At 48.1% G+C, this 13,447-nt stretch overlaps 1 protein-coding gene across 6 annotated transcripts in view; it reads left to right on the forward strand.

Annotated features, from left to right (window-relative positions):
• Positions 1–13,447, forward strand: part of ARNT2 (aryl hydrocarbon receptor nuclear translocator 2) — a 193,128-nt gene that overhangs the window by 47,843 nt on the left and 131,838 nt on the right. For all 6 annotated transcript variants that reach the window (XM_070775243.1, XM_070775241.1, XM_070775242.1 and 3 more), the window contains exon 4: positions 11,381–11,594. In XM_070775243.1, the coding sequence (XP_070631344.1) occupies positions 11,381–11,594 (214 nt within the window). The remainder of the gene's footprint in view (positions 1–11,380; positions 11,595–13,447) is intronic.

A 13,447-nucleotide genomic window follows, 5' to 3' on the forward strand; every position in this document is an offset into this window, starting at 1 on the left:
AACTTCCCATCTACATCAGTTTACTTATGGAAGGACCTACCGTGACATTCCTCCCCACTCCACCCCACCACCCCCTCCACTGCCCAAGAATTCCTAATTCTTGGTTGCTGATGAATTTGAAAACCTCCCCTGGGTGATGGGTACCTTTCTCTGGTGTGCACAGCCCACAGTTTGGACTGGCAGCCTCAGTTATTTTATAAAGTTTTTTAGGACTTCCCTGGTGGTCCTCAGTGATCAATGCAAAGAGAGAGAGGAAAACAACAGAATGGGAAAGACTAGAGATCTCTTCAAGAAAATTAGAGATACCAAGGGAACATTTCATGCAAAGATGGGCTTGATAAAGGACAGAAATGGTATGGACCTAACAGAAGCAGAAGATATTAAGAAGAGGAGGCAAGAATACACAGAAGAACTGTACAAAAAAGATCTTCATGACCCAGATAATCACGACAGTGTGATCACTGACCTAGAGCCAGACATCCTGGAATGTGAAGTCCAGTGGGCCTTAGAAAGCATCACTACGAACAAAGCTAGTGGAGGTGATGGAATTCCAGTTGAGCTATTTTAAATCCTGAAAGATGATGCTGTGAAAGTGCTGCACTCAATATGCCAGCAAATTTGGAAAACTCAGCAGTGGCCACAGGACTGGAAAAGGTCAGTTTTCATTCCAATCCCAAAGAAAGGCAATGCCAAAGAATGCTCAAACTACCGCACAATTGTACTCATCTTACACGCTAGTAAAGTAATGCTCAAAATTCTCCAAGCCAGGCTTCAGCAATCCGTGAACCGTGAACTTCCAGATGTTCAAGCTGGTTTTAGAAAAGGCAGAGGAACCAGAGACCAAATTGCCAACATCCGCTGGATCACCAAAAAAGCAAGAGAGTTCCAGAAAAACATCTATTTCTGCTTTATTGACCATGCCAAAGCCTTTGACTGTGTAGATCACAATAAACTGTGGAAAATTCTGAAAGAGATGGGAATACCAGACCACCTGATCTGCCTCTTGAGAAATTTGTATTCAGGTCAGGAAGTAACAGTTAGAACTGGGCATGGAACATAAGACTGGTTCCAAATAGGAAAAGGAGTACGTCAAGGCTGTATATTGTCACCCTGCTTATTTAACTTATATGCAGAGTACATTATGAGAAACGCTGGGCTGGAAGAAGCACAAGCTGGAATCAAGATTGCCGGGAGAAATATTGATAACCTCAAATATGCAGATGACACCACCCTGATGGCAGAAAGTGAAGAGGAACTCAAAAGCCTCTTGATGAAAGTGAAAGTGGAGAGTGAAAAAGTTGGCTTAAAGCTCAACATTCAGAAAACGAAGATCATGGCATCCCGTCCCATCACTTCATGGGAAATAGATGGGGAAACAGTGGAAACAGTGTCAGACTTTATTTTTGGGGGCTCCAAAATCACTGCAGATGGTGATTGCAGCCATGAAATTAAAAGATGCTTACTCCTTGGAAGGAAAGTTATGACCAACCTAGATAGCATATTGAAAAGCAGAGACATTACTTTGCCAACAAAGATCCGTCTAGTCAAGGCTATGGTTTTTCCTGTGGTCATGTATGGATGTGAGAGTTGGACTGTGAAGAAGGCTGAGTGCCGAAGAATTGATGCTTTTGAACTGTGGTGTTGGAGAAGATTCTTGAGAGTTCCTTGGATTGCAAGGAGATCCAACCAGTCCATTCTGAAGAAGATCAGCCCTGGGATTTCTTTGGAAGGAATGATGCTTAAGCTGAAACTCCAGTACTTTGGCCACCTCATGCAAAGAGCTGACTCATTGGAAAAGACTGATGCTGGGAGGGATTGAGGGCAGGAGGAGAAGAGGACGCCACAGGATGAGATGGCTGGATGGCATCACTGACTCGATGGACTTGAGTCTGAATGAACTCTGGGAGTTGGTGATGGACAGGGAGGCCTGGCGTGCTGCGATTCATGGGGTCGCAAAGAGTTGGACACAACTGAGCGACTGAACTGAACTGGTGGTCCAGTGGCTAAAACTTTGCCTTCCAATGCAAGGGGTGTGGGTTCGATCCCTGTTCAGGGAGCTAAGATCCCGCATGCCTCGTGGTCAAAAAACCAAAACATAAAACAGAAGCAGTATTAGCAGTATTGTAACAGATTCAATAAAGGCTTTAAAAATGGCCCACATTAAAAAAAAAAAAAAAAAACTCTAAAAAAAATGTTTAGAAGAATGACGTCTGTATTGAACTCTGTACCCATGACCTCCCCCAGTTTGCTCATTCCCTTGGAAGTTACTTTTGGTCGGGTTCCTTTTACCCGTATTATAGGTGTGAATTGAGCATCCTTTCCCCAAACCCAAGAGGAACAGGCATCTAGTTCCTATTTCTGGGCTTCCCTGGACTCTCCAGGTCCATTGGAAGTCTCAACCTTGATTCACTTTCCTCCCTGAGAACTCTTGAGTTCCACCCTCCACTCAGTTCCGGTGATACAGGAGCGAGGAAGTGGAACCCTCTTTGATCTCTGATGACCCTTCTAATCAAATCAAGACACAGGTTTCAACAACAAGAGCATGTATTATTTTCCCCTGGGTGCAGACAGAACCCAAGCTTGATGTCCACCTCTTTCTTAGGATACATGTGAATAGCAGGGAGCGCTGTGTTCCTGAAAGGAAGCTGACCTGGGAAATAAGGGCACATGTCACCCCAGCTTGATTTGCGCCTGCCTTACACAGCCTTCCTTTGTGAGGAAACAAAGCCTTGTGATTCCTCTGGATCAGAATTCCCCTGGAGATAACGTTCCATAGCGTGTTGACCTCAGGAAGCGACGGTTCCTGGGTCTCAGAACAGAAGGAGGAAGAGAGAGATGAGTGACATTTGCTTGATGGAAGATCAGTGTCAGTGATGAAATAACAGTGCAGGGACACAGAGAACTCATTGTGTGGGGTCCCACCAGGAAGAAACAGAAATCCTAGACTCTGCTGTAAGCCTGCCCTTGAGTCAGGTTGTACATAAGTCAGGGTTCAAACCTGGGCTTCTGTGAACCACATCCTTCCCCCTCCCCTCACATTAAAAATAAGAGGGAAAGATGGGGTGAGCTTACAACATATGCTGGTGCCCGTGGGAGCCTGGGGCCACTTCAGTCTGACGGCAGAAGGGTTGATGGACCCGTTGGCTGCTGGGGACATCTGAGCTGCTCCTAGCTGGGGAGACCACTGAGTTCACCCCTCCCTTTGCTTTGCCAGCTGCACTGGCCACCATCCAGAGGCAGGCCAGAGAGACTGCTGCAGGCTGTCTCCCTCGGCAGCAGGCATGGCATGCCTTGGGGCGGCTTCTGTTTCCTCCTCCTGTGTTCACAGTCAGCCAAGGGAGCCCTCAGGCCAGGTGTCAGAAGAGAGGGGCTGAGAGGCAGGTGTCTCGCCAGCAGAGTTTGCTGTCTCAGAACCCAGCCAGCATGCTAGGCCATGGTTTGTGTCACCCTGAGCTACCCTGGTGGCTCAAATGGTAAAGATCCCCCCTGCAGTGCACAAGACGTAGGAGACAGAGGTTCGACCCCTGGATCCAGAAGATCCCAGGAGGGCACAGCAACCCACTCCAGTATTCTTGCCTGGAGAATCCCATGGACAGAGGAGCCTGGTGGGCTACAGTCCATAGGGTCGCAAAGAGTCGGACATGACTGTGCAACTAACACTTTCACTTCTTTACATCACCCTGATGTGTGTGCAGCCAGCTTTCCCAGCTTCTCTTGAGGGTGGTCCCAAATTCAAATGTCCCACCTGCTATCAGACATCGTGTCTCAATTTCAGATTTGGGGAATATGGTCACAGTCACATAGGAGGTACATTGTAGCCAATTAGGTTTGCTTCCTATGTTCTCACAGCAGGTCTCAGATGTTAAGCTGCTTACAGATCACACAGATGTGCACACATGCATTTTTAAATAGATAAAAGAGGATTTATTTATATATGTGTGGATGTGCTAAGTCTCTTCAGTCATGTCTGACTGTTCGACCCCGTGGCTATAGCCCTTAAGGGATGGGATTCTCCAGGCAAGAATACTGGAGTGGGTTGCCATTTCCTCCCCCCAGGGGATCATCGCAACCCGGGGACTGAACCCATGTCTCTTGTCTCTTGTGTTGGCAGGTAGGTTCTTTACCACTAGCGCCACCTGGGAAGCCCTTATATATATATGTATATATCCCCTGCCTTAATCCAAAAAATACTGATGGTGGCTTAAAAAGGGATTGCAAAAAGTTTTTTAAAAGATTTATTTACTGTATTTGGCTGTGTTGGGTCTTCACTGCTATGGGCAGGCTCTTCTAGTTGCAGCCAGCAGGGACTACTCTGTAGTTGTGACGCGTGGGCTTCTCACTGTGGTGGTTTCTCTTGTTGCCACCACCACAAGAGAAGGGCTTGTGGGCTCTAGGCATGCAGGCTTCAGTAGTTGTGGTGCATGGGTTTTGTTGCTCCGAGGCATGTGCGATCTTCCCAGACCAGGGACTGAACCCGTGTCCCCTCTGTTGGCAGGCGGATTCTTAACCACCAGGGCAACCCCAAGTAACTTTTTGAAAAATGTTCAAAGTCTTAAATATATTACTCTTCCCCTAGAGCTAGCTGCTTCCAAACTCAATATTTTTCATGCTTTCTCTCTATTGCTTGGTGACTATATTTGCTTCTCCTTTCTGCAGTTGTCGTCTTACAGCTGATTTTTGTTGATTTGTCAACAGATGTTTTAGTTTTGGTTTCACCAGTTCTGGAGGAACTGTGTAGGGGTACTCAACTGCTGGGCACATGTACACGCCTGTGCACACGCAAGGGTGCACACACGCAGTGCCAGGGCCAGAAATGCCCCGAGACTCGCTTCACCATCCCCAGGTCTCAGGCTTCCCTCCCACATGCAGTTGATGCTGCTCTGGGGGCTGTGACATGCAGGACAGGGCTCTGCTGACCAAGGTGCTCCCCTCCCCACACACAAAGTCAAGGGCAACCTGGGGGGCAGAAGCCGGTCTGCAGGGGCCAAGGAGTAGACTGGGGATGAGGAACTGAAGACCAGAGGGGACAGTTTATTGAGCAGTTTGTTGTTCAGTCACTCAGTGGCTTCCGACTCTTTGTGACCCCATGCACTATAGCCTACCAGGCTCCTCTGTCCATAGGATTTCCCAGGCAAGTATACTAGAGTGGGTTGGCATTTCCTCCTCCAGGGGATCTTCCCGACCCAGGGATTGAACCTGGGTTTCCTGTGGCTCCTGCATCGGCAGGCAGATTCTTTACTGCTGAGCCACATGCATTGTGTAGTGGTCATTAAAACAGAAGAGTGGACACATGAAATAGAGATATTCTTAAATGTTGGGTTTATTTTTTGTTTAATTTTTGGCCATGCTGGGTCTTCCTTGTGGTGCTCAGGCTTCTCTAGTTGTGTCACATGGGCTTTAATTGCCCACATGGCATGTGGGATCTTAGTTCCCTGACCAGGGCTCAAACCCCAGGCCTCTGCAGTGGAAGGCGGATTCTCAACCACTGCACCACCAGGGAAGTCTCTAGATTTGGAGTTTACATCTTAGAAACACCCAAGTGCTCACTCCCAAACTTTTCATTTTTGTTGCTATGTGCTATCACCCTGATTTTTTGCTGAGTTCTCACTCATTCTGCGTCCTTTCTCAGGAGACTCAGAAGGTCTTGGATGTTCTCATACCTGTTGCTCTGAATTCAGCTATAGTGCATGGGGCTGTCTACAAACCTGGAATCAAAAGACCTGGATGGGTTCTATTAGCCTCTCTTCCACCCCTTCCTTCACCCTTCACCTTTTGAGGACCGTCTCTGACCTTCCTGGGGTTCCACCTTTAATCTGTATGACTTTCAAATGTTCCCTCGGACATGGTCGAACCCAGTTGCATTAGCTCATAAGGAGTCGTGATATTTTGTAGGGTTTCGCCAGTCAACTGCTCACATTATCTAATAGTAAAGTAACCCCGACAGGAAGGTTCCCACAGAATTTCTCCTTTTTTATCACGCCCATTTTTACATTCTCCTCTTGGTTTTGTGCACTATTTATGCCTGTGGACTTTTTTCCCCTGTCTCTCTGGGTTGTGATGGTATTTTCCTCTTTCCTCCTGAATTCATCACCCTGTTTTATGTAGAGCTCTCACCATCAAAACCCCATGGATAAGGGGGAAACATGCAATGTGGATGTGTCCTTCATTTCCTTCCTGGCAGAAAAAAGAACAAGATTGTCATTTCACAGAATTCTCAGCGTGCGTCTTAGCTTAGAGAGCCAGGCGTTTTGTTTCAAGGTGGAGGATGTTCAGAGTACTTCTGATGCAGAGAGGACGGCCAGGAGGGAGCAAGGATTACCCTCATCTCATCAGTCACCTTGTGGGGGACACCTTGACTTGGCCATGTAGATTCTGTTTAGAGTAAGGAGAATTTCAGCTGAGCCTTCTGACATTGCCGAATAAACACCCAAATGAGCACTCTCAGCCTTTCCAGATGCTCTCCCTGCCTCGACAGCCTTTGTTCCCTTTTTTTTTAACTGTGATTTTTTCTTTTTTTTTTTTTAATTGGAATATAGTTGCTGTACAATTTTGTGTTAGTTTCTGCTGTACAGCAAAGTGAGTCACTATACATCTATCCCTTCTTTTTTGGATTTCCTTCCCATTTCAGTCACCACAGAGCACTGAGTAGGGGTCCCTGAGCTATGCAGTAGGTTCTCATTAGTTATCTGTTTTGTACACAGTATCAGTAGTGTATATGTGTCAATCCCAATTTCCCAGTTCATCCCACTCCCCTCCTCCCTTGGTAATTAACAAACTTGGTAAGTTTTTCTCTGCATCTGTGACTTGAATTCTGCTTTGCAAGTAAGTTCATCTCTACCATTTTCCTAGATTTCACTTGTAAGCAATATTAGAGAACCTGCCTGTCAATGCAGGAGATGTAAGAGATGTGGGTTTGATCTCCGGGTTGGGACAATCCCCTGGAGGAGGGCACGGCAGCCCACTCCAGCATTCTTGCCTGGAGAATCCCCATGGACAGAGGAGCCTGGCTGGCTGCAGTCCATATGGTCACAAAGAATTGAACATGACTGAGTGACTTTGCAAGCACATACAATATTTGTTTTTTTCTTTCTGATTCTCTTCACTCTGCATGACAATCTCTAGGTCCATCCATGTCTCTGCAAATAGTACAGTTCTATTCCTTTTTGTGGCTGAGTAGTATTTCATTGTATGTATGTACTACATCTTCTTTATTCATTCCTCTGTTGATGGACATTTAGGTTGCTTCCATGTCCTGGCTATTGTAAATAGTGTTGCAATGAACATCAGGGTGCATATGTCCTTCAGAATTATGGTTTTCTCCAGGTATATGTCCAGGAGTGGTAATACTGGGTCATATAGCAGCTCTGTTGTTAGTTTTTTAAGGAACCTCCACACTGTTCTCCATAGTGGCTTTGTCAGGCTTAGTTCTTATGAACCAGAGAAGTCTGGCAGAGAACTTGGGTGTAGTTCTCTGAGGAACAGTGTAGCCTGTGAGGAACCAAATTACCAGGGGAGATAGCCTGAGACAGTCTTGTCGTTTCGGTGGGTTGGAGCTGAGATTAGGGCTGGAAGCTGTGGGATTAATGCTGTGTCGAGTGGAGACAGTCCTCTGCCATCAGGCCTGTCTGAATCAGTGACCTCTTCCTAGCTGTTTGACTCTCATGTCATCTAGCTTCAATTCTGATGTCCTTCTCTCCTTGTTCAGTGACCCCAGCTCCTTCTGTTCTCCTGCAGAGGTTAACCTTGATGTGAAGTGACCCACGTCTCCTGCACTGCAGGAGGATTCTTTACCCGCTGAGCCACTGGGGAAGCCAACAGTCCTGGATGACCCCAGGCTTTGTGGGGAAGAGGGGATCGTTTCTGGAGGCATAAGTAGCCCCAAGCTGTGTCTGTAGAAGCTACCAGGCTTCTCTTCCCCATCGAGCCTTAAGTGTCTCTGCCTGTTTGTCTCCCCGGTGTTCCAGCTCTGACTCTGGGACCAGACAACGCTCTGCTGGGGAGCTGAGTTCAAGTCCTGGTAAATCAGTCCCACTCTGAGCCCCAGGGTCATCCTACACAAAGGACATTCCTGAAGATAGTGTGGGATGGACTTGGATCCTATGCTCTGGTTTCCCTTCGCAGACCTGCGGGCCCTGAGTTGGCAGAGAAGCGCGAGGCAGCGTGCAGCCACAGCTCCTCCTCCTTGCCCTTGGCATCTGCAGCCATGTTCCTGGGCCAGGCGGTTGGTCCTCTGGTCCCAGCAGAGGGGTCACGGCTGATGCTGTGCTGTGTCCCCAGCGGTCACTGCTACCGGGCCCCCACCCTGGCGCCCACGTGCAGAGGGGCTCATTGCTTTATGGATGCTGCATGTGGGGCCCATGGAACTCAGATGCTAAGTACACAGGCTGCCCCTGCAACTCCTCCAAGCAGATCCCCATCGCTCCGCACCCTGTGGAGGAGGTGGCTTTGGTCCTGGAGACACTTCCTTCTGTTTTCACAAGATGGCATTGTTCCTGTTTCTTGCCTCCGTGATCCTTCAAAATAAAACCATATATATACATATTTTACATATATTTTAATAGATTCAGTAGCTACACTCACTTGTTTATCAGAGCTTGTTGCTAGGTAATTTGCAGCTCTTCCTCATTTTGACCTTCTATTGGTAACTCTTTCAGTCTCATTTCATGAAGTAGAGCCTTTTCTGCACTAGCCAATCAATACTGTTTTAAACAGTTGTCCTCATGTCTCCTTCAAGCACCTGTTCTCATGAGTTGGGTTGAATCAGCGTGGTGACGAAATTGCTTTAGATCCATTTTAAGAACTTCACAAAGACTCTTGTTCTCAGATGTTTTACAAAACAAGTTGGTCTGTGGGTCTTTTGGAAATGGGATCAGAAGTAGGCATGCCCTAGTCCTGCCTTGGGGTGGTCTCTGTGGTAACTAGCAGGAAGCGGGGAGGGAAGGGGCTTGGACTCTATCCTGCATATTTGGGGCATGCCTGAAGGAATGGAGAGGAAGGTCTGGGTCTGCGTTTTTGGGAATATCCACAGGATCACAACACACAGACTGAACTGAGAGCCTGTCTGCTCCTGCCCAAAGGCTTCACTCCAATTCCAGCCCGTTCTTTGATCCCACTGCTGCTCTTCCCATAGTGCACCCCCTTTACCTGCTGCCAGGTCAGGGCCAACTGCCTCTCAGCTCCTCCCGCACCCTCTCAGCCCCTGTGGCCCCCAGGACCACCTCCTCCTCTCCTCCCTTACTCTCTCCTGTGGGCTTTACTTTCCATGTGCCTCTCAGAGCATTTGATCACGCCTGCCTTCATTCCACTCTTCACGGTGATGTTTTACTGTCCTGAGCAAACACTTCGCTCCTTTAGGAAAGGAGCGGGACATTCCTTGGTCCGTTTGGCCCGTCCTCTCTGGGCACCTGGCTCAGTGCTCTCCATACAGAGGTGCTCACCAGGCCCACCCAAGTCCACTCACTTCAGGCTTTTATTTTTTAAATATTTATTTACTCATATTTATTTATTTGGCTGCATGGAGTTTTGGTTGTGGCACACAGGATTTTTAGCTGAGGCATGTGGGCTCTAGTTCTCGGACCAGGGATGGAACCTGGGCCCCCAACATTGGGAGTGCCGAGTTTTAGCCACTGGACCACCGGGCAAATTCCCTCACCACAGTCTCACTCCCCCCATTTTGTTTGTATGTTCACGTGAGACCTGCCCACAATCAGGCCCACTTGGCATCTGCTCCTGGCCTGGAGGGCAGGGTGTGCAAAGTCCTGTGAATACAAGCAGTGTGTGAGGCAGCCTTGCCCAGGGCTCTTCCTTTCTTGCTGTCACTGCCACCCTCAGCCTATGAGCACCGATGAAACCCTAAATCCCACCAGACACGTGTGCTGTGTTTTTAGACAATTCTTTTACCCCACGTGACAGCTTTGTCTCCGTGTCGTGGAACTGGATTGGCTGTTACTCCCTGTCAAGCCTAGAGGTGATCATTTCGAGACAGAAACACTTTCCTGTCCCTTCTGTTCATTTTTTATCTTAAGCATGTCACTGAGTGTCGCTTTCAGAATTCCTGGCAGTGCTGGGATTTTTTGGCTCTGTTGTTAGAGAGCAGGTATGCATATTCTATGCATACTAGGCTATGGAAAATGTGCTGCTGGTAGAGCAGGGGCTTGTTCACAACGTGATGGGATGTGGGTCTGTGGTGTGGCTGTCTGCTTAGGGATGCCAGGAATGGCGAGGAGGCTAGACGTGTTTCTCATTGTGGGTCAAGGTAAACCATTTGTTTCAAGTCGGTGATAACTATTACATTCAATGTGTGTGGATATTCGTGCAAGCCTAGCATTCGTGGGTGCACTTGGAAAGCGTGTTTGGTTCACTTTGGACGCCTGAAGGGTCATGTCTTCATTCTTTATGCTTATTAAAAAGTATTAATACCTAGGTACATGCGAGCAGTGGAAGCTTTGAAGACATGTTTAGAGATGAGACTGAGGTATCTGTGGAAGTCTGTTCCCACCCCATGCCCTGAGACAGAAGCTTGCTAAGGTGTCCAGAAGCTGCTCTAAGATGTGTTCAAAGCATGGAGGTTCCTTAAAAAAAGTAAAAATAGAACTGCCATATGACCCAGCACTCCCACTACTAGGCATGTACCCAGAGAAAACCATAATTCAAAAAGACATACACTCCCCAGTGTTCATTGCAGCATTATTTGCAATAGCCAGGACATGGAAGCAAGCTAGATGTCCATTCACAGAGGAATGGATAAAGAAGATTGGTACATATATACAGTGGAATATTACTTAGTCATAAAAAGGAACAAAATTGGGTCATTTATCCACAGAGATGTGGATGGATCTAGCCTGTATAAAGAGTAATGTCAGAAAAACAAATATGTATGGATGGATTGTATATTAACACATGTATGTGGAATCTAGAAGAATGGTACAGATGAGCCTATTTGCAGGGCAGGAATAGAGATGCAAACAGAGAATGGATATGCGGGGAGGTGGGACGAACTGAGAGAGTAGGATTGACATATATGCACTACATGTGTAAACAGATAGCTAGTGGGAAGCTGCTGTATAGCACGGGGAGCTCAGCTCAGTGCTCTGTGATTACCTAGAGGGGTGGGATGGGGATGGGTTGGGAGGGAGGTCCAAGAAGGAGGGGCATATGTATACATATGGCTGATTCAGGTGGTTGTACAGCAGAAACTAACACAACATTGTAAAGCAGCTATATACCCCACCGACACACTCACATAAGGCACTGAGTGAGCCATCACCAGTTCATCTTTTGGTGACTTGGTGTTAGGGATGTGCCGTTTTACCCCGTTAGACAGTAAGCCCTGGTCTGATCCGTCTCTCTTCCCCCACCCTGATCTTGTGCTTTCGGGAAGAGAGAACCACAGTGAGATCGAGAGGCGGCGGCGGAACAAGATGACTCAGTACATCACCGAGCTCTCGGACATGGTTCCCACGTGCAGTGCGCTGGCCCGGAAGCCTGACAAGCTCACCATCCTGCGCATGGCCGTCTCTCACATGAAGTCCATGCGGGGCACCGGGAACAAGTCCACGGACGGTGCCTACAAGCCTTCGTTCCTGACGGAACAGGTACCTGTTCACTCCTCGTCTGTGCTCCTTGCTCCCCTGGTAACCACATTCCCGGGAGGGCAGAGAGTGGCGAGAATGACAGCGTCACCAAGATGAGATAAACTGCGTGGGGTGAAAGGCTGAGGTGGGGACGAAAGCAGGCAATTTTATTCCTACACTTCACTAGGGAACTCTCTTCTGGGGACTGTCTTTCTGATTTTGCATCCTCTGCTTTTTTTCCCCCACAATGTACCTTAATAAGACAGGCTTCCCTGATGGCTCAGTGGTAAAGAACCTGCCTGCCAGTGCAGGAGATGCAGGTTTGATCCCTCGGTTGGGAAGATCCCCTGGAAGAGGAAATGGCTACCCACTGCAGTATTCTTACCTGAAGAATCCCATGGTCAGTGGAGCCTGGCTGGCTACAGTCCATGGGATCGCAAAAGAGTTAGACACGACTGAGTGACTGAACAACAACCACCTTAATAAGAGTGACTGAACAACAACCACCTTAATAAGACATCACTCAAAGCAAAAAGAGATATTGTGCTTAGCACATGCTAACCCAGGAAAAAGCCAGCAAACCCAGTTCTGTGCTAGACTAGCAGTGACGGTCGTCATCATGAGGAAAGTTTTGGTAGATGTCGCAGCAATCATAGTGACAAGGACTTAACAGCCAGCACGTAGCCGGCCTCTGCCCTGAGCCCAGTTGAAGTCATGTCCTTTCTGTGCAGGATTTCATTGAATCCTTATTCTGGCTCAAGGAGGAAGCTGCTGTTATTCATCCCCGCTTTAGAGATGAAGAAGTGGAGGCTTTGAAAGTGTCTACTGCTCAGTGCAGACCAAGAGGTGACACAGGGTGGTCAGACCCCAGAACCATGTATTTTAACAGCTATCCTGGTCTTTGCAGAGTTGGGAATAGTGAACCCGAGAGGTGGTCTATGGGAAGTATTGATCTATTGTAATTTGACCATTCCACATACTGGAAGGCCTGTGTTCTGGGTCCTTGTTCTTCCCCGTGCTGGTCAGATACTGTCAGCTTGTATTCGCTCATCTGTAGATAAACATGAGCTTTCTGCCTTCCTGACCCTGAGGGCTTCTGCAGGATAAAGGGGACAGTGGACTTGGTGCCGGCAGGGGGACAGGGAAGTGATGTGTTGTCAGGCACACGGGCAGGAAGAAGTGTTCAGGCTCGTCAGGGGCTGCCTGGGACAGAGTCAGCGCTGGCCTGCTGGGAGGGAGCCCCACATGTGCATAGAAAGAGAGCAGAGGAAGGGGTTCCACATGGGGAGACTTGAGAAACCGGTGAGAACAGAGCCTTGAAGGAAGGGGTGAGAAGATGTGTCCAGAGACAGAATCGTGTGTTTCGCTGGAGTGAGGAATCTAAGCATTAGGTTTAGAAAAAGAGCAAGGAAAGAGGAGCTCACATGAATTCCTGTGTGGCAGACTTTTTAGCAAGGGTTTTTTGTCATCCCAGTGCCCATATGCTCTTCATCTCAAGGTTTGAAGAGCTGTGGCAGTGGGGTGACCCTCGCTGGGAGCCATGGAACACGGTAGTCCAGGGCAGAATGCCCAACCCATTTCCACCTCTGTAAAAGGGTTAAGGTTAACACAGCAATGGCTCCCACCTGGCAGGGTTGTGGAGACAGGTAAGGGAGGAGGCAGAGTAGAGTGTTTAACACGGAGCTGGAGTGGAATGAAAGATGACTAGCTGGTGGATAGTGTGAAAGTAGTGTTAATCGTTTAGTCATGTCGGACTCTCTGTGACCCCGTGGACTATAGCCTGCCAGACTCCTCTGTCCATGGAATTCTCTAGGAAAGAATACTGGAGTGGGTTGCCATGCTCTCCTCCAGGGGATCTTCTCGACCCAGAGATT

This window comes from Bos indicus, chromosome 21, assembly GCF_029378745.1.
Source record: "Bos indicus isolate NIAB-ARS_2022 breed Sahiwal x Tharparkar chromosome 21, NIAB-ARS_B.indTharparkar_mat_pri_1.0, whole genome shotgun sequence".
In the NCBI taxonomy this organism is placed as follows: Eukaryota; Metazoa; Chordata; class Mammalia; order Artiodactyla; family Bovidae; genus Bos; species Bos indicus.